This window comes from Pseudopipra pipra, chromosome 25, assembly GCF_036250125.1.
Source record: "Pseudopipra pipra isolate bDixPip1 chromosome 25, bDixPip1.hap1, whole genome shotgun sequence".
Classification (NCBI taxonomy): Eukaryota; Metazoa; Chordata; class Aves; order Passeriformes; family Pipridae; genus Pseudopipra; species Pseudopipra pipra.
This window is the reverse complement of record NC_087573.1, coordinates 2,420,063-2,447,824: the sequence shown is the minus strand read 5'-3', so window position 1 is coordinate 2,447,824 and position 27,762 is coordinate 2,420,063. Positions and strand designations below refer to the sequence as shown.

Below are 27,762 nucleotides of genomic sequence, written 5' to 3'. Positions count from 1 at the left end.
CCTCTGAGCTCTGCCGTCCACGTTTCCTCCCTGTGCACGCAGGCGTGAGGCACTGCCGGGCTGTGAGCTCACTGTTTTGGAACCCAGCAGCTGAAGTCGCTGCTCCTCCCAGCTCGGCTTCCGCAAGGGAAGACCGGAGGAGGACTCGGAAGCTCCAGCTCTCTCCTTTGCAGAACCTCTGTGGGATTTGACCCCCACTGCTCTACCTGCCCACCCCGGCAGCCCCTCATCTCCTTAGAGTCACGGAAGGGTTTGGGTTCAAAGGGACCTTAAAGCTCATCTCGTTCCACCCCCTGCCACATGCAGGGACACCTTCCACTATCCTGGCTTGTTCCAAGCCCCGTCCAACCCGGCCTTGGACACTTCCAGGGATGGGGCAGCCACAGCTTCTCTGGGTAACCTGTGCCAGGGCCTCCCCACCCTACAGGGAACAATTTCTTCCCAATACCCAATCTAAACCTGCTCCCTGTCAGTTTGAAGCCATTCCCCTTTGTCCACACCCTTGTGAACAGAGCAGGGATGCGCAGGAGAGCTGAGGGAGCTATGGTAGGACCATCCTGCTTCTTCCCCCAACATGAGCAGGAGGAGGATGAGGAGACCACTTCCTCCAGCTCCCAGCAGCCCCAAATCCCAGCACAGAGGTGGCAGCAGGCACCGGGCACAGCCGGTGGCAGCCACAGTCCCCAGGGCCACGTGTGCCCCAGCACCCACGACACCGGATGCGCAGTGTCCCCTGCCGGCACCCGGGCGCAGCACCCACATCCCACATCCCACATCCCACGTCCCACATCCCACATCCCACATCCCACGTCCCACATCCCACATCCCACGTCCCACGTCCCACGTCCCACGTCCCACGTCCCACGTCCCACGTCCCACATCCCACATCCCACGTCCCGCATCCCACGTCCCACGTCCCGCATCCCACGTCCCACGTCCCGCATCCCACGTCCCACGTCCCGCATCCCACGTCCCACGTCCCGCATCCCACATCCCGCATCCCATATCCCGCATCCCATATCCACGTCCCGCATCCCACATCCCGCATCCCGCATCCCGCATCCCACATCCCGCATCCCGCGTCCCACGTCCCACGTCCCACGTCCCACATCCCCCATCCCCCATCCCCCATCCCCCATCCCACATCCCACATCCCACATCCCACATCCCGCATCCCACATCCCACATCCCGCATCCCCCATCCCACGTCCCCCATCCCACGTCCCCCATCCCACGTCCCCCATCCCACGTCCCCCATCCCACATCCCCCATCCCACATCCCACGTCCCCCATCCCACGTCCCCAGAGCCCCAGCCCAGGAGGGCACGCACGTGCTGGGGAGGCAACTCTGTTTGCAGCAGCCAGGACAGACACAGCCCCGAGATCTCAAGCAACCATCCCCAGGCAAAGGGATTCTGTGTCACTGGAGAACATCCCGGGGAGCTCAGCCTCTCTGGTGGAAAACCCAGCAATTTTAGAGAGGCCACCCAGCCTGGAGCACTGGGGGGGTCTCTTCACAGCCACACAAGCAAGGAGGAGAGACTGGGTGACGCTTTAAGTGTCTTTAATCCAAAGGACTGAAGAGCAGACCGGGAAGATTAGTATAAGCCAACAGACAAAAATAATTAAAAAAAAAATAAAAGGAAAAAAAAAGGGGATAAAAACCGGTTCTTAAAACAAATTGAAGTTCCATACAGTGTCTAAAAGATCACCTAAAAACTAAACATTGCCTTAAAAAATCATTTCCCCTCCCCCCCCCATTCGAACACATTTAACGAAGTGAAACATCGTGACAAATAATAATAATAATAATTCATGGACTAAAGACTTCAGAGCAGCCGTCCTGCTCCCAGCAGGAGCCACGCTGGGGGGGGGGGGCAGCAGGACCCCCAGCTCTGGCCAGGGAGGGGGTCAGTGCTGCTGTCCTGGCTCAAGACACAGCCCCGTGCCACCCGCTTATCCCCAGGGACCCCCAGGACAGCATCTCCCTGGAGCGGGGGCTGTGGGATCAGGGAGGGGCAGCAGGGACACATCTTTTCCCCAGATCCCTGCAGAGCAGGGGGATATATGGGGGGGCAGGCACTGGCCTCCTGCTCACCCCCCCTGCCCACCCCTGAGGTCAGAACTGGATTCCAGGCACAGGCACAGACTGTGGTGGCCACGGCAGGGGAGCCACGAGCAGCTCCGGGCCCACGGACACGACACACACCCCACGCACAGACAGACCACACGGACGGCGGGGCAGAGGCCAGGCTTCCAGCTCAGGGACAGCTGGGGGGGCTGGGTTTGGCTACTGTGCTTGAAAAGCAGCTGTTTCCTGGCCAGTGAAGCAGCACGGTGGCCACAGGGAACCCCCCATGCCAGACCTGCCACGTAGAGCAGGACAGGGGGGAAGGCAGCTCTCCTTCCCTGTCCCCCTCAACCCACTCCCAAGCCTGGAGCCCACCTCTAGCCAGCATCCACACAGGGAACACGCTGCCTGGCTTTCAGCTCTACAGTAGTTATTTTTTTTTAAAAAATATTTATACGTTATATACCCTAAAAAGGTCACCACAGGAGTTTTCCGTGTCTTTGGAAGGAAGGAAGGAAGGAAAAAAAAAAAAAAGAAATATAAATCAAAATTGTCTCACGAAAGAAAAATAAAAATCCAATTATCGGCGGCGTTCACCTACAGGACAAAATCCCGGGGGGGCTGCAGGATGGGGATCTTACCACCTGCTCCAGAAAGGTCAGAAACACAGGTGAGTAGCTAAAAATAACTAGTCTGGTATAAATGTCTGGATTCCATGCGCTCGGTACAACAGTCCGTCTCGTCTTTTTTTTTTTTTTTTTTCCTTAAAAAATATATAATATATATAGTTATTGCTTTCTCGGGGGCCGGCGGGCGCGGGGCACCCTCAGTGGGGGAGCGCGGCGGGCTCGGTGGGGTTGGCTTTCTTCCTCCTCTTCATCAGCAGAGGGTTCGAGGAATCTTCGATTTTCTTGATCTTGATTTGTTCGTAGTCCACTCTCATGGTGGCCAGAGCGCTTGTCATCTCCTCCTGCGGGCAGGAGGCACAGGCAGAGCCGTCAGCAAAGCCCCCCCAGGACCCCAGGAGCAGTTGGGAATAAACTGCAGCAGGGCCTGAGTGTCCCACTGATCATCTTTCCAGCTCCCTCCCGAGCACGGATCTCCCTGGGAGCCGGCATGTTCACACCAAGCCCAAATTAGAGTCATAGAATTGTTAAGGTTGGAAAAGCCCTCTAAGATCATCATCCAACCATATTCTTCCCCATGAGGGTGTGGAGACCCTGGTACAGGTTGCTCAGAGAAGCTGTGGCTGCCCCATCCCTGGGAGTGTCCAAGGCCAGGTTGGACGGGGCTTGGAGCAACCTGGGCTAGTGGAAGGTGTCCCTGCCCATGGCAGGAGGTTGGAATGAGATGAGCTTTAAGGTTCCTTCCAACCCAAACTATTCTATGATTCTGTGGTTAACCCAACACTGCCTGGTCCACCACTAAACCGTGCCCCCAAGTGCCACATCTACACAGTTTCTGAGCACTCCCAAGGCTGGTGAATGAGCCTTTTTTCAGTGAGAAGACAGGAGACGACAGTCCCCAGAGGACACCAGGGGGCAGAGCATTGCAGACAGCAAAGGAGAGAGTTTTTACCTTCACATCCTCCCACAGATCCTTCTCCTCTTTCAGCACCCGGCTGGTGTGCAGCGGGGTCTGGGGCACCTGCATGGATTGCTGCAGGGAGAGGAGGAGTGTGAGCTGGGAGCTGCAGCCATCCTGTACCATCCCATCCCATCCCATCCCATCCCATCCCATCCCATCCCTGCCCCATCTGCACCCCCCCACCATCCTGCTGCTCCTCCCCCCAGCACTCACCATGATCCAGGGGTGGTTCATGAACTCCGTTATCGTCATGCGCTGGGTCGGGTCCGTCTTCAGCAGGTTACGGATCAGCTGCTTCACTGGAAGGGTTTGAGCAGGGTCAGGCATCAGCAGGGGAATCTCCCTGAGCTCCCACCTGAGCCAGCAGCCCCAAAATACATGCACACACACCCCTTCTGTGCCACAGAGCTCACCCTGGTCAAACCCTTCAGCAAAAGCCTCTCGAGGAAAGAGGTGAAGCTGCTGCATCCCTGAGAGCTGACCCATGACATGCCCAAGTTCCCCTCAGCCCTCACAGCACTGCTGGACACAGGGCTGACCCCAAAGTGAGACCTCAGCCTGGGGACAAGCCACCACGGGGACCACATTTACCTTCCTCTGACACCTCGGACCATTCAGGATTGGGAAACTCGTACTGGCCCATTCGGATTCGCTTCTTCATGCCAGGAGAGATGGCCAGGCCGTGGTTGGAGTAGAAGGGGGGGTACCCACACAGCCTGTGCCAGGAAAGGGAACAGAGTCAATGTGTCACCCCAAAAACCTCCCCAGCAGCACCTGAAGGGCACGGGGCAGTGCCAGGAACAGGAGCAGCTGAGAAAGGTTCTGCCCCCTCTTCTGACCCTGGGAGGATGGAGAGGGATCATCAGACTTACAGAATGTACATGATGACACCAAGGGACCACATGTCACAGGACTTGTCATACTTCTCTGGGCCCAGCACCTCCGGGGCTGAAAGAGAGGAAAATTCCTGAGTCCATGTGGCAGCACCAGGTGAGAGATGTGACCATCCCATGGATCCACCTGCAGCTCCGGGCACTCTCAGCAGTGCTGCTTGGAGCAGTGGAGACTGTTGCCCCCAGCACCAGGCTGCAAATGGGGCTCCAGGCTGGATGCAGAGGTGATGGGCCACACATGGCACTGCCCAAACCCCCCCAGGATCTGCCCTCCAGCCCTGCAAACCTGGAAGCTCAGACCCCCCGGGCACTCACCCACGTAGTACGGCGTGTAGCACGGAGTGGCCAAGGAGTTGTGCGTGGTGGTTTCTTTAGCAAAGCCAAAGTCTGTGAGTTTTAGCACAGCATTGGGCCTTTTGGAGGTGTACAACAGGTTTTCAGGCTGCAAACACACAGGGAAGAAGAAGTGAGCAGCAGGGCTGGGGCAGCCTGGCATTGGCACAGGCCAAGGGGGATGAAGGTGCACTGTACCTTCACGTCCCGGTGCGCGATGTTGATCGAGTGCAGGTACTGGATGGCTTCCCCAATGCTCTTCATGATCTCTGAAGCCTCTGAAGCAGCAAAAAAACCATCATTAAGCCTTCATAAGCAAGTTAAAATGAGCACTACTTCCTTGAAAACTCTACAAACCAAACAGCCTGGCTGAAGCTGAAGGGGTTTCCTCTGAAACAAGAGCTCCTTTCCACAGAGACCCACCCAGCACCCATCCCTGGGTCAGGAGCCTGCAGCAAATGGGACAGAAACTCCCAGGAGAAGGGATGGAGCAGGCTCTAGCCCCTGACCCCAATATCCAAGGAGGGGTTCACACCACTAAGTACCCCCAGGCAGCAGGGAATCCAGCTGGGAAAGCTTTCTCCGTAGGATGGGAAGCCAAGGCTCAGGGTTTGGGTTGTGTAGTTGCTTTTCCTGGCAGTAAGAGTAGAAGGGATGAAATGAATGAGATTCATGAGAACCACAGCCCCTGGACTTCATTTTTTGAGGAAGGCTGAAGTTTCTAAAGATCACTGAATCTCCTACCTGTGCTGGACTGGGACAGAGAGGGTGGGGGTGCAGCTGAGAAAACATCCCCTAACCCTGCTCTCAAGTGAAAGTGAAAAGCAGGAGCACTTGCACCCACATTCCTCATTCCCTGAGTGCAAAACTCTGCTGGGGATCCAAAGGAGTCATTGAGGGAACAGGTTAGACCAGAGATACTTCTATAAACATCAAAACATGGTCCAAAGACAAAACCCCAGCACCCTGTGGGCTCCATACCCCGTTCTGTGAAGGCCTGGTCTCCCCTGTCTTGGATGCGGCTGAAGAGCTCCCCACCATCCAGGCTGGAAGAGAAGCAGGCGGCGTTAGATGCTGCAGGTCCACCTCACGCCGGCACGAGCTGTGCCAAAACCTCTGGTGCTCACTCAGGAGCTGCACAAGCTCAGCAAGAAACAACCCCCTTCTCCATCCAAGCCCTTGGGTCGGTGCTTCTGGGCGTGGGGCGTTTCAGAGCCTCCTCCTTCCAGAAATGAGCAGGGCAGAGGCTCCGTGCCGGCCGTGGGGACACCGGGGGCAGGCGGACGTGGTCGCCCCACCAGCCCACAGAAAACACATTTACAGTAAAGACAGCAAATGTGGCTTGAAGGTGGTGAGAGCACTCCCAGCACACCCTGCCCTCCTTTTGCTCACCAGACAACCCCCTCACCGGCACACAAACCCCAGGCAGAAGTGCTGAGTCGAGCTCAGGGCACGGGAGAGGCGTCAGCAGCACCGAGACGGGCTCGGCAATGGGGTGGGGGAGGCAAAGGCTGGACCCCACTGCAGCACAGCAAGGTCTCATGTGAGGTGTTGGAGAAGCACCATGGGATCCTTGGCATGGTTCCCTCCCTGGGTATCCTCAGGAAAAACTCAGCTCCCAGAGAGATTAGGAGTGAGATACAGGAGAACTCTCCATGAGCAGGGATAATGGCGCTTCCTGTCCCTGCCTTATCTGAGTCAAGCAGAAACAGTTTCTTGCTTTCCCAGCACCGACAGCATCTCCTGCCAGCGCCCCTGACATTCTCTAGACATCTGCAATACCAATAGTGGGCAGCCCTCAGGGCCCTGTGAGGATGGAGACACACCAAGCTCACGTCAGAACCAAACACTGCCTTGTGACGGGCGCTACACCCAGAGCGCCCTCGGACAGCACGGAGCTCTCACAGACACAGCCCTGGGGACCTGTTTCCTACCACTCAGCTACTCCTTCTTTCCATACCACACACACCAACCCACCCCTGGCTGCCCAGTGTGGTTCTCAGAAGCCTCTTCCCCCACAAGAGCCGCTGCCTGTGCCGCCTGCCCCGGCGCTGCTCCTCGCACCCGCTGCCCCCCCGGGCAACCTACCAGCTTGCCAGAGGAGAGGTTTTGGCAAGGAAGCTGCATCAAATCACAGCTGCGGTTGGGATGTGGTTTCAATACTTTCCCCTTCATTCCTCCTGCTCCTCCCCAGGTTGTATCAAACATCTACCCGACCCGGAGCCACCTGACTGCTGCTGCAGGAGGTGCCACAGCGTTAACAGACGTGTCAGCTCGGCGTGGCTGCGGCTCCACGGACCCACCACAGGCTGCCAGGAACACGCTGACTACCCCAAATTTCAATGGCCAAAGCGAGTTTGGTTATGACCTACCTGTGAGAACCACAGGCCCTCAGCCTCCCGACAGCCAAGAGGGTTTTCAGAATGACTCAGAGCCAGTGCAGCTCCCGCTGCCCCTCCAACACCAGCGCTGCAGCTCCTCTGCCAGGGCTGCCATCCCTACGGCTCACAGGCTGCATCCCCAGGGTCCCCAGCACCCCAGCAGCAGTGCTGGAAGGTGCTCACCCCACTTCTGGCGTCACTCCACCCCCCTGCAGGGCTGGGGGTGCCCCTTGGTCGGGGACTCACCACTCCATGACGATGAGCAGACACTTCCTCCCCTGGTAGAGGTTCTCGTAGACGTCCATGATGCGGACGATGTGCGCGCACTGCGACGCCCGCCAGTGCAGCTCCACTTCCCTGCGGGCCTTGGGGCAGTCCTGCAGCATCTGTGAGAGAAATGAGACCCCCATCAGCCTTGAGCCTCTCAGAAGAGCCAGGCCATGACCCCTTGCTGGCACAGTGCCCACCCGAGAAGACTCAGGGGCCGAGCAGGGTGCTCCCTGCGGGCGCCGGGAGATGTGCTCTGACAATGCCTCCATCTCCATCTAGTGGGAAGAGTGAGAAGCCGTTTGCCCTCAGAAGCTTCTTGCCCTTCCCTCCAAAGCTGGTAAAACCTTATCCCAGCCGCCTGTCACCTCACTGCCACCCCCAGTGCCCAACCAGCAAGACCTACTGCTTTCATGAGCCAAATTCTGACACCTACACCACTGCACCCCCGAGTGCCACCAACCACCCTCACACCTTGCTTTACGCAGCCCCTGTCACTTCCCATCCCTCAGCCTTCTGCTCCGTGGGTCCAGCAGGACCCTCCTGCCCTGACACGTGGGCTGACCACAAAAGCTCCCTCACCACAACTTCAGAGGCCACCAGCACAAGGCCACGTGTGCCTGGGGAGGGGACAAAGCAAACAGCCAGATGTTCCCTAAATAGCAGCTTTTCTCCCGGGCACCAGCAGGTCTTTAATGAGGCCCCTGCCCTTCCCAAAGACAACTCACAGTTCCCAGGTGCAGGAAGGATTTTCTTGTCTGCCACAGACTATTAATTACCGTGTTTGTCAGGATAAACAACCAGCCTTAATTATGTTCCTAAATATAGAGCAACAAACGTGTCTATCCTGAGCACAGTTCATTTTCCTTCCTGTCTCTGGCAGCTCTCAGTGAAACACCCTTTGGAGCAGGTCTGCACCTCGGAGCAGAGGGATGTGGAAACACACCCCCACCCTCCGTGTGCATCAGCAGGAAACAGCAGGTTTGGTCATTTTACCAAGATTTTGACAGAAAAGTACTTCTGACCCCTCTGGCCTCTCCTGGACAAGCTCCAGGAGCATGGGAGCATCAGCCCTGGGATGCTTTGCTGGCCTGGCAGGACACAGAGTGGTGCCCAGCGCAGGGGGGATTTCAGAGGAACAAGGTTAATACTCACTGCAGCCCCAAAACCCACCCACTGCCTGTTGAGAGATGAAACACTCACTGATGGTGCCCTGGCAGAGTAATGGCAATCTGCACTCCTGCCTGGAACTGTAACTGTCCTTTGCCACAGGGAAAGGCAAAACAGGATGTGCCCTTCAGCCACCCACCCATAACCCCATCCATCCATGGGGTTGGTTTGGTCACACCTCTCCCACCTCCTCGGCCCTCCTGCTTCCTGAGGTGGAGGAATCCCATGCCAGTGGAAACCTGTGACAGCACATGGGGTGTAGGATGGCATCTGGAAGCTCAGGGAGGACCAAAGTGGCCAAGCCAACCTTTGCACAACTGCTTGACATCATCTGCACCGACAGCCTCGGGGTGAAGGGAAGACAGGGCAGGAGGTTGGACGGCCCCTCCTTGTTCCTCTATTGCTTAATTACCCTAAAAACTGGATCCTGCGGAATCCAAAACCGTAAGCAAACAAATCACCAGCCCCCCGAGGAGCCAGGCGAGGAGCTTTGGAGAAAAGCTTGGCTATTTGCAGTCCTGCTCCGAAGATCCTGGCGTGGGGAGCCAGGAAGCTGAAGAGAAAAAAAAAGAACCCGATTTGTAATTACGCGCTGGGAAAATGGAACAGCAGGAAGCAGCCAGTTAACATCATTCTGCACAAGACAAACAGGAGAGGTACAGCAAAATACATCCCATTTTTAGAGGTCACTCAGGGCGCTTTTAAAGGAGATTAATTGTATTTTTAATGAAGTAGGAGGCAGCAGGCTCCATTACCTGTACCAGCACAGCCCTGACGTTTGTGTCTGTACTCGGGCACCCGCCGGGAGCCAACAGCTGCCCCGGTGCTCTGGGAACACCCGGCTGTGATCCAGCTGCTCCCTCCACTCCCCTGCCAGCCAGGGATGGAGATGTGATGGAGAAGCTTTGAGAGGAGCAGATTAAGCCTTGTTAAGGGAATGATTTGGTTAATTTAGGAAATGTTCCTGGTGGCAGAGGACAGCGGTATCACAGGGAGCTGAAGGCCAGATGCAATGAGGCTGTGTGGGGAAGGCCATTACCAGCGCCAAGGAAGGACAAGGTGATGCCCAAGCCACGGCAGAACCAGCCCACAGGCCCAGCATCACCTTCTGCACCCCACAACATCCTGCCCTCAGCACAGGTACCAGCTCCCTGTGCCCAGGGCAGCCGGGGATGTGCTGAGCATGACACAGAGGTAGCACAGCACTGTTTGGTCCTGATCCAGACAGGATCCAGCAGTGCTTCCACCAGTTTCTGCTCTTTAGGTGGGTGCCAGAGGCTCCCACAGCTGACAACTTTCCTTCCCATCCCTTGGCCACAGCCAGCAGTGAAACCAGTGGTGGGTGACGTCCCAGCTCCAGTCCCAGGAACTCCACATCGAACGCACTTGGGGGGTGTGGTAACACTGCCCACGTCCCTGCTTCAGCTCTGGAATGCAGGGCAGCCTATGGCCACGGCAAGATTTGTATTTCTTGGCTTGCAACGAGGAGGCTGGGATGGGAAAAGCACCTCGTGTTTCCCTGAGGTTCAGCAAGGGTCAACTGCCCCCATCCCACCCCAGCAGATTTTGCAACAGCAGTAACCTGGAGCACAACCAGGGTTAACCCTTTGCAGAGCAGCAAGGGCAGCACATGGGACAAGCTGCTGGAAACCCCCCAAAAGCCCACAGCTGCTCTCAGTTCAGCTTTTCCATCTCTTGTCTTCTGTTCCCCTTCCAAGGGAGGGCTCCGTGGGGATCAAACCCTTCATTATTTCAGATGGAAAATGCTGCTCTACCTGCTTGCTCTGGCTGGAGCAGAGGCTCCAGCAGTTGAGCTGGGCAGTAACCAGATCCCTGAGTTACACAAGTGTCCCCAGGACAGAGAACAAGGGCAGTGCTGCAGAGGAGGCTCCACCACCACCTCGGAACAAACCCAGGCAGGATTCACACTCAGAGGAGTTGCATCCCTTTCCCTTTCCCATTAAAGTTGTTATGTGCTTCAGGTGTCACATTTGCAGCCAGTGCACATTTCCAACCATCAGCTCATCATCAGAGAGCATCCCTGTATCCCTTCAACATGGCAATGGACAGAGGACAACCAGGAAAGCTGTGGCAACCCAGAGCTCTGCCCCATCCCGTTTCTGCTTCCCATTAGGGCACCTCCCTGCAGGAAAGGAGGGAGAGCGGGGAAAGGGACACTCCACCCTCCTGGCAGTGAGGGAGGAAATTCAGCTTTCAGCCACATTCCAGCTCCCCCTGCAGCAGTTTGACACCTCCGAGATTTCGGCAGACGGCATTTGCTGCCATCCTGTGCCTTGGCTCAGCCCAGCTCCCCCAGGAGCCATTCCACACTGTGAGAGAAATTAGTTCTGTGCAAAGCTAAACACACTCATTAGCTTCATTAAAACCCTCAAGCTCCAAAACTGGTCCCATCAGGGGATGGCACAGCCCAGCCCCTACGTGCTCAGCACCCCGACAGCAGCAAAGGTTCCTCAAGGGCTCCTGCAGGAGCTCTGAGCTTTTCACTAACTCTGAAAGACAAACCCTGGAAGCAGCTCCTGAAAAGCAAAGGGCTCATTGGGATGTCTGCAGGGAGATGGTACCCCAGCAGCAAACCCAAACTCAAACCCAGGCTCAGCCTGCTCCCAAGGGCATTGAAAATGAGCTTCAGCTCCAATGGAGGGCTGGGGGCTCTGTCCTATTTGCTCAGGAGCACGTGGAGCTGAATTCTCCCCCCATCACCTCCCAGCAAGCCCAGCAAAGGTGGGTGGGCACGAGGAAGGAAGGAAGGAAGGAAAGCACTGGAGCAAACAAGGGGGTTGGAGCCGCCCGCGCTCACGTTCCCTCTCCCGTGCGTGTCCTCAGGCACCACTGATTCAGTCTCGCCACCTCCTCCTGGGATGATGTTCCATGAGTCACAGCAGGTTGGAAAAGGAAGGAAAAGGAAGGTCCCTCCTCCACTGGCACGACAGAAGGTCCCTGAGGACACTGTCCTGCCGCTCCTTGCCCTGGGTGCCACCGCAGCCCCAAAGCTTCTGCCCCTCAGTGAGCCAAGAACACACTGCACTCCCTCAGACTGGCAAGACTTCCCTGTCCAAGAGCTTGCACAGGAGAAACTCACCTCCCACGGGTAATTTCCAAGGAAAGTAAGGATCAGGCCCATACTGGCATGCTGAGTTGTTCATTCTCCAAGGCTGCCCCTCTTTACCACACGCTCACTCCGGGCACTCCAGCTGCTCTTGCAGGCAGGGTGGTTTTATTTCCATGTGTATTTTGATCACACCTGGTTCTCCACAGTCCCCCAGCAGAAGAGCACACACCATGTGCCTCACCTGTGCAGCAACCATCCCTCTGTCAGGACCTGCAGGAGATTACCCAGACCCCACACCACCCCCAGGAGCTCCCCTCAGGGCCTGCCTGCACCACAGGGGTTAAAATAAACCCTTCTTAAGTTGCAGCAAGAATAAACTTACAGCAAAGAGAGAAAAGCTGTCATCCTCCCAAGTTATCAGCAGGGAAGCAAAGCAGAGGTTCCCCCTGCCTGGATCACACACACAGGCTTCGGATTCCCCTGACCCGGCTGACACGGGGCAAGGAGCATTTTTTCCTAATAAAGCAAAAGGGTTTCTCTTCAAAGGATTTTCCTCTCCTAATCTTCCCCTGCAAACTCGTTGCCAACTGGCGTCAGCTGCTTTACACATTTGTAGAGCCAGTCCTGGAAGCTTTGCACATGCTGTTCCCACCTCGCAGCGCCGGGAAGGCAAACCCCATCGCCCCCAGGACCCACAGTGCAGGGGGACCTGGACTGAACTGAGCCTTTAATGCCAGAATACTTGGGGAGCCCACAGGCAATCGCCCCAAAGCTGCCTCAGTCTCTGGCAGACACGGTTCAGAGGGAGAGGGCAGCAGAAGGACGTGGGAGCAGCAAAGCTTCGTTCCGCTTTTACTGTTTATGAACTACAGAAGAGAAATAAAATCACGAGTCCCAAAGCCCATAAGAGGAATTATGTTACCAAACGGAGGGAAATTCATGGTTCAACCACAAAGCAAGAACAATTAAACGTGCAGCTCAGGAAACCTCCCCCACATCATCATGGCTCTTACATAAACCTTTACATTAACCCCATCCCCGCTGCTTACACCCACCAGGACAGAGAGAACTGGCGGGACTTTCCCCAGCTGGGGATCATTTCTGCCCTGCCCACGCACACAGAGCCACAGATAGAGAGTTTGAAGCTCCAACAACCAGGCAAAAGCATCATCCTCACTTTTGTTTTGCCCGGGGAAAGCCAGGGAGGAGAGGTGACGCGTCCGGAGGAGGAGCCGTGCGTGGGTCCGGCAGTTCTGCCTGCAGCGTGTCCCGGCCTGCCACGCCAGGGTGACTGTTTGGAAGGGTGGCTGCTGCTCCCTCATGGAGGTGGCTTCATCCAACCTCATGGCTCGCAAGGCAGGACAGCACCAGGCATCAGCTACCCAACTTCCAGAGGTGCCATGAGGGCCCGGGAGGATGTTGAGGCTTTGACCACTCGGGCAAGACACGAGCACAGCTGGCCCCATCCTCCACAGCCATGAACAAAAGGTTCCTCCACGTTCTCTTGCCTCAAGGAAGACGGAAAGGTTTGGAAGAAGGATCCCAGCAAGAGAGAATTATTCAGATTAGAAAGAGCTACAAAGAGGGAGCAAGACAGGAGACGCAACTCAGGCTGAGCAAACGCGAACTGACACACACACACTTGAGCTGCTCGGCCGCATTCTCGCAGCCTGAATTATGGGAGCACTCGGAGGAAGACCTGGAGCCATCGCAGCGAGCTCAGGGAAAGCCTTCCCAGTGCGTGGCCTGAGACGAGCAACAAGCCAGGCATGAAGAAGCGAGCTAAAATCCCTTCCAGGAGCAGCCAGCAGAGCAGAGGCAGATGTCGGAGCGGAGGCAGATGTCGGAGCGGAGGCAGATGTCGGAGCGGGCGCCTCGTCCCGGCTCCTGCGGGCGATTTTGCAACGGGGCGGAGGATGGAAACGGGGCGAGGGGAGAGGCGGCTCTCGCTCTTTCACAAGGGGCCTCGCTCGCCTGCCGTGGTTGCACAACCCTCCGTGCCCGTGTGCTGCCGGTTCCCCTGCCCGCAGCTCCCGCGGGGGTCCGTGCCCGGCGGGGGATGCTCGGGACCCCCCGCCCCGCAGCTCCCCCCCTGCCCGGGGCATCTGCTGAGCATTTCCTCGCCCCGCTCTCCCCCGCGACAGATGCAGCAGCTATTCAGCCTTTTCAGGCTGCAACAAAAGCCTCTCGAGGCACACAAAGGCGAGGAGCAGAAGAGAGGCCTGGGCTTAAATAAGAGCCACCTGCCAGGGGCCCGTGCCCCCCGCGCGATCGGGGCGCTGCCCCCCGGGCAGCCCCGCTCTGCAGAGCCCCTTCCCCAAGCAGCAAAAAAAATATTCCTGGCACATGGATTTCAAGGAGATCAAATGCCAAAGAGGGTACCCGGGAAGGGCACCAGCACGGTGGGGACATGGTGGGGGAAGAGGGTGTAGGGAGGAGACAGGGAAGTGGGTGGGAGGGGGCTGCAAAACTCACAGGGAAAAGTCAAAGCAGGTAAATGGCAACAAGGCAGCAGCATGAAGCATCCCCACTGAGTCACGCAGCAGCAGCAGGTTGGAGCTGGTGTTTAATGAAGAGAAATAAAGAGCTTCAGCTTCATCTATCTGAGAAAAACAAACTTAGGGGCCTATTCAGTCCTGTGTTTTTGTTTTGGGATCATCCTCTTCCTTCCCTCCATCAGCAGCAGCACTGGGTTTTGTTGACTCACCGGATGCTCATCTCTCCTGGAGGCACCAGGGCTGGCATGAGGAGCCAGGATCAGCCCAGGCATGAGCCATGGTTGGCAAGGTCCCATGTCCTGCTGTGCAAGGAGAAGGTCATGCCAGAGGTCCCAGGGAGCAGGTCAGCCTGGAGCCATGGAGCCACCACCCTGGCCAGGACCTCTCCATGAATCCAGTGGGAACAAAGGGGGTCACGATGGCCAAAATGCCTCAGCCCATCCCTTTCTACAGGTATCCAAGATGTCCCTTCCCACCAGGAGCCACCACAACACTGGGTCTGAGCAGGGAAGGGACAAACTGTCTTGGGCCAGCAGAAGCCACAGCCCAGCTCCAAACAGCCACTTTGGGGGGGATGCTCAGAGACCCCTCTCTGCAAACCAGACCCCTGCACCCTGCACGCCTCTGCTGCATCTGCCAGGGCCTTTTATCCGCACAATACAAAGCGAAAGGAAAACAGGGAGCCACGGGAAGGGCGGATATCTTCCCGCGAGAGCAGCCAGCAGATCTGCTCCACACACAGCCTCTTCCCTTCCACCCCTCTGCAGAGCTCCGGGCTGGGGTCAGCTCCTCCTCCCGACCCCTCCCCAAGCCCTGTCCCTTGCCAGGTTTCCTATCGGAGCTGACCACATATGGGCAAACGGAAAAAGCGCCCATATGTGCTTTTACGATAGGAAGTGGTTGATATTTGCAGGTGTGATTAATACCGAAGCAAACGCTGAATGTAAACCATTAACTCAGCGCTGACCTCTGTCCTTTGTGCTCCCCTCCCACAGGCACAGCTTGAAAAACCCCTTATCTCAGGCTGCCTCCACCAGCCCCGTATCCCGGGGCTTCCCCTCCACGTCAGACACACAGACCACACGGCCCACGGACAGCACCGGGCACTCAGAGCATCTTTTTTGGGTCCCTTCTTCACACCAACCCTGGGGACAACCCTGCCTGACCCCACGGTCACCTCCGACCCCAGGGGCAGCTTTGGATTCCCCACACCTACATCCCAGAACTGCTTTTGTTCTCGGCCGTGCCTACCCCACTCCTTACGTTTAAGGCTGGAAGTGATTTTGGGGAGAGGCCTGGGATGGCCCAGATCCACGCCTGCAAGCGCTGGAGCCGTGAAGCCCTGCCAGAAGGCCCACAACACCCACCGCTTCCCGGCAGCTCCTGGGCTCGTGCTCTTCCCAAAAATGAAGTTTCTCAGGGCTCGGCCCATGGGCAGGGCCCCCCATGGGGTAGATGAGTGTCTGCCAGCCCCCCCAGCACACTGATCCTGCCTGCTGCCTTTCCACACACATCTTAGAGCAGCATAAATAAATACATGTATATTTAAAGGAGGGGGAAAAAAAAAAAAACCCAAACCAAAGCACAAAGCTGCATCAAGGCCAAGCTGTCTCGAAGCATCATTCACCCCCGGCGCTGGGAGCAGCATGGCCTCGGGATGTGTTTCCTGCACCAGTGCCAAGCCTGAGGAGGGTTCCATTTACGCACCCTCAAAGCTCAGTGACGACAGCACGTTTTGCATCATCCTGTCCTTTCTCAGCTGTTTATTTAACACAGTTTCACCTTTGTCATGGGCTTAGTCAACACCAGGGCACAGCAAACACCTCCCTGAGACGAGCCCAGGATGTGCAACCCCGCTGTGATGCTCTGCTTTCGCCGGAGATCCCCGCAGGGATGCAGAGTGGAGCATCCCCCCGGCTGCTGGGACCCACCACCCACCTTGGAATCACCCAAGCAGTGCCAAAAGGGTGCTCCTGCCTGGTGAACCCACACCCAGCACGACATCCAGAGTGGTTCAGAGGCTGCCAGAGTCTCGGGGCTGGGACTGTGGCTCTTCCCTGGGTGGGACAAACAGCTCCCACGCTGGGTGGCTGCTGTGGGTTTGTTTGGAGCAGGGGAAGGCCAGGCCAGGAGTTACACGGGGATTTCGTAACACGCCTCTGTCTGCGCGGGCATCCGGCGAGGCAGGGGCCCCTTGGCCACCAACAGCCCTCCTCCTCCTCCTGCTCCCTCCACCCCTCACATGGCACAGCAGCTAAAAACCTCCAGCACTGTCAGCTCCAACACAGCCAAAGCACGAGCCCACCCCGGGGGATGCACAGGACAGGGAGAGGGGCATCAATATGTGTAATGAGAGGGGACAGTAACGAAGAGGCAGAGGGAAAGGAGAGGATTGAACCCCTCTGGATGATTAAGAGCTGTTTAGGGGCAGGCATTCCCCCATCTTCTCCTTCGCCATCTCCCCCAGGCACCCACCAAAGCAGAGCTGCTCACCGAGAGCCAGGGCTGCTCATGGCTCTCACTGCAGTCCCCCTGTCCAAGCCAGGCTGTCTTTGCCCCACAGGCTGCTCTCCTCGTCCCCTTCCTTCCATCACACAGCTGCTGCACAGCCCCAGTGTTCAACAGGACCTGCAGAAGAGCTGGAGGAACCCGCCTGGGTTAAGAGCCAAGCAACACTTCAGACTTGACTCAACGCTATCTAAAGTCACACACTCCACATTACCCACCACTGCAGTCAGTATTTTAGGGGAAATCCTGGACTCTGAAGCAATGCTATGAAAATCCAAGAGCCTCCTGCCACCCCACAAGGCCGAGCAGGGCACTCCTCCAGCAGCCCCTCTTCCCACCACAGCAGCCATCCCGAGACTCCTTCAGCCAGCAGGAAAACACAGTTGTGTTTCTATTTTTAAAAAAAGCCCTTCTCTGCATCCTGCTGGCACCACATTAAAGCTCTCAGGACAGGGGGGTTATTCTTAGCTCCCTCCAGGCTTTTGGCAGCCCCGAGATCCTCCCTGGCACCTGTCGGCAGCAGCCGCACGGCCCCGGAGCTGGGGAGGTTTGGTGAAGCTGGGACAGAGCCCGGACCACCAATGTCCCACTCAGCACCATAACCTCAAAATACCTCAGCCAACAAGCGTGCAAAAATCGTCACGAAGCGCCTGGGTGCACAAACTTCCAAAAATACCACGGGGGGGAAACTCCCTCCAGTCAGTGCTACCAAGAGGGAAAGGCCGGTCTCTGCCACGGACACGTCCTGCCCGAAAGACAACAGCACAGAGTGAGGGGTCATAGAATCATGGAAGGGTTTGGGTTGGAAAGGACCTTAGAGCTCATTTTGTTCCAACCCCCTGCCACGAGCAGGGACACCTTCCACTAGAGCAGGTTTTTCAGAGCCCCATCCAACCTGATCCAGCCTGGGTTGTGCTCTTGCATCTTTTCATTCTACAGCAAAAACACACGTGGAAAACACGTGGGAAAGACTGGCTGATCCTCCCCTGGATGTCCAGTAATCCACTGCTCCACAGTGTTTACCAGCAGGCTACTTGATTTCTTACCAACTACAATAGGCAGCAAGTGGTTTGGACTCCTCTTGCCTGTTAGATTAAACCGGAAAGGGGATAAAAGGATAAACACAGGGATATTTAAACAAACTACCAAAAAAAATCTACTCCTGCAGCTACTGCTGCTCCCCTGGCAGACCAGGCTGTTCTTCTTGGACATTCCCATACCCAGCTTTTAAAAAGAAACCTCTCCCAACAGACAGCCCTTAGAGACACCACCTCCTCCCAGGGCAGCGTTAACCAGGACCCCCAGGAGCAGAGGCAGCCCCGGGGCACAGGGTGAGCAGGGGGCAGCTGCTCTCTCCGGGTCGGCCGGGGGCTCCTGGATCCTGCTTTATATGAATTTAAGCTTTTTCAATCCCACTTATTCAGGAAAAGAGCTTAGGGCTGGGGGAAGCCAAAGAGCAGACAGGGCAGCCTTTGTGCGGCTCGGCCGCCCGCCCGCCCACCCGAGGGCTCCGGCAGCCCCCACGTTTCCCCACACAACCCCTGCAGCAGCCTGGAGCTCTCCGGGAAGCAGCAGGGCTGGCATTGCCCCTGTGGCCCCACAAAGCCTGGAGCAACACCTCAAGTCAGCAGAGCTTCCGTTTCCTAAGTGAGAGAGAGAAGTTAAGCCTCCAGTGGCCCGTAGGAACAGCACCCACACCGTGTTACCCCCATGTCTCACACAATGAAGGTTAAGGCTTTTTCCAGAGCTGCTGGGAGGGTTTGGATTTGAGGCGGGTAAGATCTGAGGAGGATAAGATCCAGATGTTCAGTGCTGGTTAGGAGTTAAGTCACTAAAACCCTCAAAGCATCACCACCACGTCCCAGGCCAACCCTCCTTTGGTGACGTTCGCCTTGTTGTTTCAGTGCAATCCTTGGGGAGAAAGAAACACGAAAAAAATGTTTTGGTTAAAGCCAGAGGTGTTCGACCTGCCAAGGACAGGCTGCCCTGGCTGCCAGAGCCCAGCAAAACTGAGTTAACGGGCTACACCAAGAGCAGCCAAAACCCTCTCCTTGCTCTCATTAGCTGGATCCTGTAGGGCCAGAGCCCTCCCTGCCCTGCAGCTCCTCGAGCTGAGGCCCAGAAATGGGAATATCACCCCAAAGCACTGCACTGAGGCACACAGAGAACATCATCTTCCATGAATTCTCCAGACCGTGGCAGAGGGCACAAGCCTTAGACCTGCTCCGAAGCTCCCAGGAAACAGTTCCAGTTCCCAACCCTCCTGCCCTGCTGGCGCCCGGGAGGCGCCGGAGCTGCTGCTCAGCAGCACTCAAAGACCACATTTTAATCCGTTCAGAACCTCCTCAGCACCTTACTCACCCAGACTTCATCAGCCCAGCATTTGCATCCCTAACGACACGCCAGGCTGGCTGTCTCCTCCAGCAGCAGGGAGCTGGGGAATCAGAGCACCAGGACACTTCCACAGACCCCCAAGGACCTGGAGCACTTCCCTGCTGAATCCCACCACCCACGGGGCATCTCACGTCCTGGCAGAGAGTTGCTCTTTACAGCAGCTCTTCCTTAGAACAAAAGATACTGGGAGTTTCAACTCCAAAGTGGAATAAGCAGGGTGGGAAAGGAGATGGAGATGTGAGCATCCTGCTCCAACACAAACACACAGCTCCTCATCCCACAAACAGGGTCCTTCCTTGCAGGGAAAAGCACTGAGGACAAAAGCAAAAGCCTCCACAAGCCTCTTCCAAGCTCCTGGGCCAGCAAGGGGGTTGATGTCCTCTCCAGAAGCTCAGGAAGGTGTCCAGCCAAGGGCTGCAACACCTCCAGGCTCCCCAAAGCAGCCGTGTCCCCGTGCCAGGGCTGCTCTGCCTGCGGCACAGGAGGCACCCACCCAAAAATGCCAAAACTCACAGCTCTGATGACTTCCAGGAGATAATCTGAGTTTAAACTTCCTGGCAAGCCCGGCCTTCCCAGCACCCACAGAGCCGCTTACGCAAGAGCCGCCCAGGTTTTCTCATCTGTCCAACACGGCAGAAATGGCCCAAGAGGAAGAGAGCCTCGAGGGGACATGGCTGGCCAGAGGAGGCTGTTACAGGTGACAGTGGCTCCCACAGCCTGGCTGCACCCAAAAGCAGCGGCCACAGGAGCTGCAGGGCTGTGGGAGCCAGTGCTCTGTGGTGACAGGTCGCTGACACCCACAGTGGCACCTGTGAGCAAGCACAGCCCCTGCCTGTGTGCTAAAACAAGTGGAAATATAAGTTTAAATTGTTTCTAAACACTGAGCTGTTGGATGCCATAAGGCTGTCATTACTGCTGAAATTAAAACCACATCCCTGTTACCAGAACACCACCCCCACCACCCCCCGCTCTTTTGTTTTATTTACCAGTTTTGTTAAATTAGGCTGAGGACAGCACACGTACTTTCTGATTTGTTTGGATCTGATTGCATCTGCTTTGCCCCCCAGCCCTGCTGGGGTACTCAGGATTCCAATCCCATTTCCAAGCCAGGTCAGCTTGGACCGGGCTCCCACCCGCACCTACGGGCGCGAGAGGCGAGGAGCTGCAGCTACTGGAAGTGCAGCCCGACGGCACGTGCTGCCAAATTTCCACAGCAGCCCCAGCTTGTGTTCCAGCCACATTTCCCTGAAAACACACACACTTGGCAGGACATCCAAGGAGCCTTTCGAGAGGCTGCCCCAGCTCGGTGCCGCGTACCACGGCCGGAGGACGCCGGGAGGGCAGAGGATGGGGACAGCGGCTGCTCCGGTTCCAAACGCTCAGCAGAGGATGCTCCCAACCCCAGAGGTGCTGTAGACCTTTGGAAAGGAACAGCACAGAGTCCCAGCCTGCTGTTACACAGATTTAGCCTGATGCATCATAAGAGGTGTAGCAATGATGACCCCAAACCTGACTGACCCCCTTCTTCTGGGGTCAGCAAAGAGAGGCTGAACTCAAGAGGGGCACCCAGGGGATCTGCCCGCAGTCAAGGGCACAAAGCAAGGCAGCAAACTTAATTATGATGAAAAAGGAAAATTAATCCAGCCTTCCACTGATCCCCAAATCTACAGACCAAACTGGATAAGGATAGCAAGAGCAGAGCAGCAAAGTCCCAGCCTGGCTGGGCGCCCCAGGAACATTCAGATCTGGGTTTGCATTTTGAACTTTATCTCTAGTTTAGGCTACGGCTCGCAGGACAGCCAGGCACAGAATCACATGCAGCCCTGACGCCAGCAGCTTGAATAATCTCATTACATAGGAGGGCCAAGGCTGTGCCAGCTGCAGGCTGCCTGAGCCAGGGAGCTCACCTGCCCTCTCCACTGGGACAGCGCACTGTCACAGCGAGGCAGGGCACTGATATAAGGCTCTAATCCGTGGGAAAATGCCATCATCCTCCTGGGCAGCATCACACTGAACATGGAGCCACAGTGGTGCTCCACGTGCTCCCAGCAGTGCCCAGAGAGCAGCCACACTGGTACCCTCATCCTGTCCCTCCCTTCCAACAGCAGGTATCACCCCATCGCTCTCCAAAGGACACTTTTGTGGCTCACAGCATCTCCAGCAAAACTTGTGTTTCGGGTCATCTCAGGTCAGGGGGATCTACCAGCACTCACGGACTCCGTTAGTCCCTTCCCGAGGCCACAAAGGGAACAGCAAGTTAATGCAACCATTAAACCTGCCAGGCACTGTAATCCCTGCCTCAAACTGGTAAGATCTTAAAAGGCTGAAATCTCTGAAATGACTCAGCCACCAGGTACAAAGGAAGAACAGTTTAAAAGGCTGTTAGAAGAGCTCTGTGCATTCAGACTTGCTCTTGCGTGCCCTGCTCCGGCCCCCGCGCGCTGCTCCCCATCCACCTCCGCAGGGACACGGCCTGGACGTGAGAGCCCTCTCCAAAATGAGCCTCCAGGCACCAGTCATGCACACAGTCCTCGTGCCAGGGCAGCTGAAAGGAGAGTACATTTCCACAGAATAAGACAATCACAGAATGGTTTGGTCAGAAGGGACCTCGAGGGTCGTCTCATTCCAACCTCCCCGCTGTGGGCAGGGACATCTCCCACTAGACCAGGCTGCTTTTAGCATTTTGCAGCCATGAAGGATGAGGGACATCCACGGAGGGGACGGGACCACTTTCAGTGGGATACAGGTCTCGGGGGCTTTTAAAATCAACGTCCCCACCAGAGATGACCAGGATGCTCAAGAGCTCTGGACCACACTGCAACACTGACTCAATGTGACTGCTCAGCCTGAAACAGGTTTTTTTGGGGAGCGGTCAGGCAAAGCCCTGTTCACATGCCAGCCTCTGGAGCTGGTGGAGGGATCACCCTGCTCCTCACAGATCCACCCCCTCTAAACTCTCCAGCCTCCAAAACCAGCCCTATCCCAGCTCCTCCACAAAGGGCAGAGGAGCTGAGCAGCCTGGGGTGGGCATGGGGCTGCCTGGGGGCATCTGGCAAGAGCCAAACCCCTGGAGTTGGCCGGTGCCGGGCCGTGGCAGCCGCCCTCACCCACTGCAGACAGTCCCGGCGCGGCGCAGGGGAGGCAGCACGTTATTCTTGGAAACCAGGAGGTGAGGTCATGCTGCCTGAATGCTGCAACTTGAGGCCAGACGCGCGGGGCCAGTTGTGCTTGGAGAGGAGCCTGACTTCTGCAGCGAGGGCCGCCTGCAGGTTGGGGAGCCGGTTATGGTCGGAGCTAGGAGGAGGAAAGGGTTTCTTAATGAAGGAGGGCTCTTTCCTCTCAGCTTCTCAGCAGACAGTGAAAACCACAGCAAAAGGATGGGTTGGAAAATAGCATTAGCTGCTGTCTCTGCTGCAAAGCCCTTAGACCACCCTGGTATGGGGCACGCGAGCCCACCAGGAAGGCTCAGGAGATGCCAGATTGTAAACTCGAAGTCACACTGCTGTCCGTGCCACAGGGATGGCCAAACAGCCACTTCCAACCCAGCCACTCCTCTGGATGCCTCCCACATACCTGCACCACCCTGCAAGCCATCAAGAGTTCATCCATCTCATCAGATACCCAAGCACATCCTGGATGTTTCTGGGAAGAGAGAGGTCATCAACTCGCTCTTTCAGGCTTCCTCAGCAGGAAATTTCTGGGAGTTTTCATCACCTGTGCCTACCCATTGTCCACCAAGCACGCTAGGAGACCTGGCTCCCAGTCTGCACAGCTTCAAATTATTCTTTATACACTGTTTTGAATGCTCTGGAGCACGTGTCTGATAAATCCCAGTGCCTGCTTTGCGCCAGTTGCTACCTGAGGCAGAGCCATCACCTCCACAGCCCCACAGGCCAGTGCTGTCCTATACACTGGGCTTTCCTGACACCACAAATGGGAGTTCAGTGTGAATGACAAAAATCATCCTTTTACCTGGCTGTACTTGGCTACTAAATCACATACATGCAGGGGCTGTATCTGTGTCCAGCAGGACACCAGCAGCTCAGCTCCTCAGCCCAGTGTCACCTCTGACGGGCTGCAAGACCTTCAGTAAATCACTGCATCTCAGATCCCCGCCTCTGAAAACATGGGAAACTTCTTTTGCAGGACCTATGGCTGATGGCATTAGCTTATTATTGAGAGGAAGAGCCCCGCCACTTCCTGAGCACGTACCAAAGTGAAAAGCAAGCCCCTGCTCCCAGGCTGTTATCAGCCCATGGCAGTCTCAGGTCTGACTGCTCAGAACATGTAAAGTATTTAGAAGGGATTATGGCAAATCCCACATTTTTTAAACAAACTCAAACCCCGAGTCAGTAGACTCCTTTGGTCAATGAGATAATAAACCGCTGCTTTGGAAAAGTCCCAGTGATGTCACCACACTTTCCACAGCTTTTCAACCACAGCTTGCACAGAAGGCCACAGTGAAGACATTTCTGATTATATTAAATACATGGTAGAGTTAATTAAAAAAAAAAATCTTCCCACTGAGAGAGGGACAGAAGCACAGCAAACACACCGTGAGCTGTTTTCCATGAATATAAGCTCAGGATCTTCATCTACTCCCTCACTTCAGGGATGTTTTCCCAGCTGGATTTTCTGGGGGACAAAGCATTTGATCTCAATCAGAGCTGCAGGGAATAGGGTTCTTTGCTCCCCTCAACACCTCTGTAAGAAACCTCTCCCCACGGTGGGAGAGAGCACGAGGCCACCAGCTCCATGAGCTCGCTCGGCCACAGAACTGCTCCGTTCTCAGCTCCGAGACCTGCCCTAATTCCACCACAGGCATCTTACCAGAATGATAAACCACAAAAGCACCAACCTCCTTCCTCCTTCTCCATCAGAGGAGCCATCACTCACAGGTTAGCTGATGAGGCTCAGAGTGAGACTGAGAGCGTTTCGCAAACGTGCCCCAAAGCGCCGAGGATGCTCCAGAAACAGGGCTGCCAGAGAGGGGCAAATCCATGAGCCCTGAGAAGCTCTTCCAGCCCTTCCAAAGCTCACCAACCCAGGGGAGGATCTCCTGCTTTGAAGCTGAGGTCAGGAGTGAGGTTTGTTAATTTGTTTTAAAGGCAACCTGCTCCATGAAATGCCCCACTGAGCTGCCACTACTATTCCCCACTCTCCAGCCTGGCTTACCTGTGATTTCCTCGCTGAATTAAGGCAGCCAGCCACCAACTCGGCATCTTGCCTAAAGATTAGTCTTAAAAGTGGAATTTGCAGCAGGCCAGACAGCCCTCACTCCCAGCCCCACCACTGCAGCCTGACCACAGTGAACCTTGCCAAGTCAGGCCAGCAGTGACCTACATCCAGCAGCCTCTACAGAAATTACAAGCCTAATTTTGCCTAATAATAAATCACACCGAGGGACAAGGAAGAAAGGGGTAAGGAATCACCCAGACCTCACGTTTCAGTTCCATTCATCACTTCTCCACGGGCTTTATGTTCCCACCCTGCAGCAGATCATCGTGCATCACACAGGGTCAGGCCATGGGTGACTGGGACCATCCGTGGCTGCTTCACAGCAGATAATTCAGGGATGCCACACTTCAGGAATTGCTTGGTACCATAAAATAAAATAAAATTGAGGGGGTGGGAAACTGAAAAATTAACAATAATCTACAAGAAAAATAAAGGAATCTCTCGTTTTCACCTGGGGACTGCACAGAAAGCAGAAGTGCCATCCATTAACTCACACACAGCATCATTTTACTTAATGATGCGTCTCTGCCACAGACTATTGCACTGGAAGGAGAAGAAAATTGGCCTTAACGTTTTCACTGCTGCTAGAACACTGTCTCCAAGCTCTCTTCAGCTTTCCTGAAGCACTGAAAAGTTCTCTTAAGCAAAGTGACTCTCAGCAAAACCCTTACCTAAGTGCATCTCTCAGTTTGGGAGAAGGAGGTTTAGCAATATAACAGTTGCTCGTGACCCAAGAGGAAGCACAACACAACCAGAAGACACCACTAACATCGGGGAGAGACAAAACTGTGTCTCATCCTCCAGTGGAGGATTCCAGTGTTATACAAGACTTTGAAATATTAAACGTAAAGAGTTGACGTTCCAAACGGAAAGGTTCACTGCACAACCAAAGCAGGCAGCAGACAGATTTCAGCTGTGGTTCCTGGCAATGGGCCATCAGGATTCTTTTAAGCATCATCTGAAACATGACAACTCGATGCAATCACTTGTGTGGATCCTGCTTTAGGTCATCTTTCCACTCTGATGCAGCCCATGAGTAATTTGGACCCGAATACCTCTCCACAGGTCTCTTGCAGAGACATCATCCTGCCTGCGTACCAGAGGAGGGGATGAAGTCAGCACACATCATGTCTAGGGCAGTCACCCACACCAAGTTTGGGCTTGGCAGCTCAGTCCAAACAATACAATTGAATAACTCAAGTGTGCAGCTCACCCTCCCGAGGACAAACCGGGTACCCACCGGCTCGTCCCAGCGCCCAAACTCACAGCGTAGGAGTTTTTAAGGTGCTGGAAGGAATCACTTACAGTAGCAGCTGTGCTGCTCTTTGAGAAGCCAGGGACACGTCCAACTACTCAGCTGAACTTGTCCCACCCCGTCAGGGACGTGAGAAGAGGCCGGGGCAGGGGACAGGGAAGACAATCCCTTTTCCTGAAAGAGATTCGGTGTCAAATATGCCTCACCCCCGGAGAGCTGCGCAGATGCTCCGGGTCACCCTCCTACATCACAGCAAGAAGTCCTGCCCTCCAGGACACTTCTCAACAAGGCCAAGGAACTTGTGGCAGCAAACCCTGACCCATCTCTGCTCTGGCACAGGCAGGGTGACAGCACCAGTCCTGGGCCCCTGGGCAGAGGAACTGCCGGTGCTCGATCTGCTGTGCCATCCTTCCCCTTTCAGGGCTGCAAAAGGGAAGTGCTGGGATCTGCGCTTTAAACACATGAGTCAACTTCAGAGGCGAGGAGGAGCCCGTCTGTCAAAACAGAAGAAGATTTCGCTAATTTCCAACCCAACAAGATGACAATACATTTCACCCTGGAGTACAATGCTCGTCAGAAATGTTGGCGTTTCTGACAGAAGAGTCAAACTTATCATCCAACTGCCCCCCACTCTTAAACCACAGGTGCTCAGCACCGTCCTGTGCTGACCCTACCACCTCTGCAGCACAACTTGTGCCTCCAAAGCCCTGTGTTCACTCACTCACTCAGGTTAGGAACCCCGGACACCAACAGAGGGGCGCTGCTAAACACAAAAGGGGGGGATGTTATGGGTTTAGGTGGGGTTTTTTCAGCCTTCCCAGTTCTCAGGGTAACGCCAAGGGTTTGAACAGCTCATGTGTGGGCGCAAATTGCAGGGATGCTGGAGAACACGGCGCTCCCGCTGAGCAGACTGCCTGTACCCGCGTCACCCAGCGCGTCGTGAATCCATTCAAACTTCCCAAAGTCTCTCCTGCAGAGAGACACGCTCTTCTCTTTCCTCAAAGAACCTCGTGTGGAAACGAGGAGAGGGTTGCATCACCTAAAACGCAGCTTTTCAGCCACTGTTTATCCGTGTCTTTCAAAGAGAAGCAAGTTAGGGGCAAAGGGCAACATCATAACGCTGAAATATTCCCTGGGCGAAGGGGGGGACGACAGTCACTCGGTGTTACAGCCAGGAGAGACCTGCCATCAAACGGGGCAGCGGGCAGCTCCTGTGCTTACAGGACACACTATGAACAGCCCCACGGAGGGAACCCCAGCTCCACGATGCAGACCCCACATTTCGAGATGCAGACCCGAGCTGCGCATCCCACGGAGGGGATTCCAGCCAGGCCAGGGGCTCCTCTCCACTCCAGACTCCCCACCACCACCTCTCCCCGTCGTGCTACCAAAGATGTCATTTCGCTTCGTTTTTCACACCAGAAAAGCTGGAAAACAACGTCTCGCTGCTCGCAATAGGGGGAGAGCGGGGGGGAAGATGAGATTAAAGCGTGGCCGGAGGGGCGGGCGGCAGCTCATTGTCCGGCCGGCCCCGCTGCCGCCGAGCGGCCCCCCCGGGACCCCCTTCCCCCGCAGCAGACACCTTCCATCACTGTCAGCGGCGCCGCCGCCGCTCCCCGGGCCCCTCCCGGTCCCCGCGTCCCTCCCTCCCTCCCCATCCCCGGCGCGCCGGGACGGGGCGGCGGGCAGGGGGGGGGGGGGGTCCCTCCGCACCTTGAGCGCGAACTTCTCGCCGCTCTTCTTACTGAAGATCTCCAAAACTTTCCCGTTGATGCCGAGCCCCAGCACTTGCGTGGTGACCTTGTAGTCGTCCGTGATGGCATTCTTCCGGATCTGCAGGCCGCCCTTCCCCGGCAGGAACGGCGGCGGCGGCGGCGGCCCGTGCGGGGGAGCGGCGGGCGGCGGCGGCGGCGGCGGCTGCGGCGGCGGCGGGCTGGGGAAGCCGGCGGGCGGCGGCGGCGGAGCCCCGGAGAGCATGGCGGGCACGGCGCGGGCACCGCGGGGCTACGGGGAGGGCGGCGGGAGGGCGGCGGGGCCCCGCGGGCCGCGCGGGATGGGCCGGGGGATGCGGGGGGTGAAGCAGCAGCAGCAGCAGCG

At 56.2% G+C, this 27,762-nt stretch overlaps 1 protein-coding gene across 1 annotated transcript; it reads right to left on the bottom strand.

Moving 5' to 3' along the window:
* Nucleotides 1-1,547: 1,547 nt before the first annotated feature.
* Nucleotides 1,548-27,762, bottom strand: MAPKAPK2 (MAPK activated protein kinase 2). The gene is made up of 10 exons (XM_064636041.1): nt 27,379-27,762; nt 7,512-7,651; nt 5,866-5,930; nt 5,083-5,162; nt 4,867-4,993; nt 4,531-4,606; nt 4,250-4,374; nt 3,872-3,957; nt 3,650-3,730; nt 1,548-3,041 (listed from the first exon to the last, which is right to left on the bottom strand). Exons 1-10 carry the CDS (start codon nt 27,640-27,642, stop codon nt 2,898-2,900), a joined length of 1,188 nt encoding a protein of 395 aa, XP_064492111.1. The 5' UTR covers nt 27,643-27,762; the 3' UTR covers nt 1,548-2,897.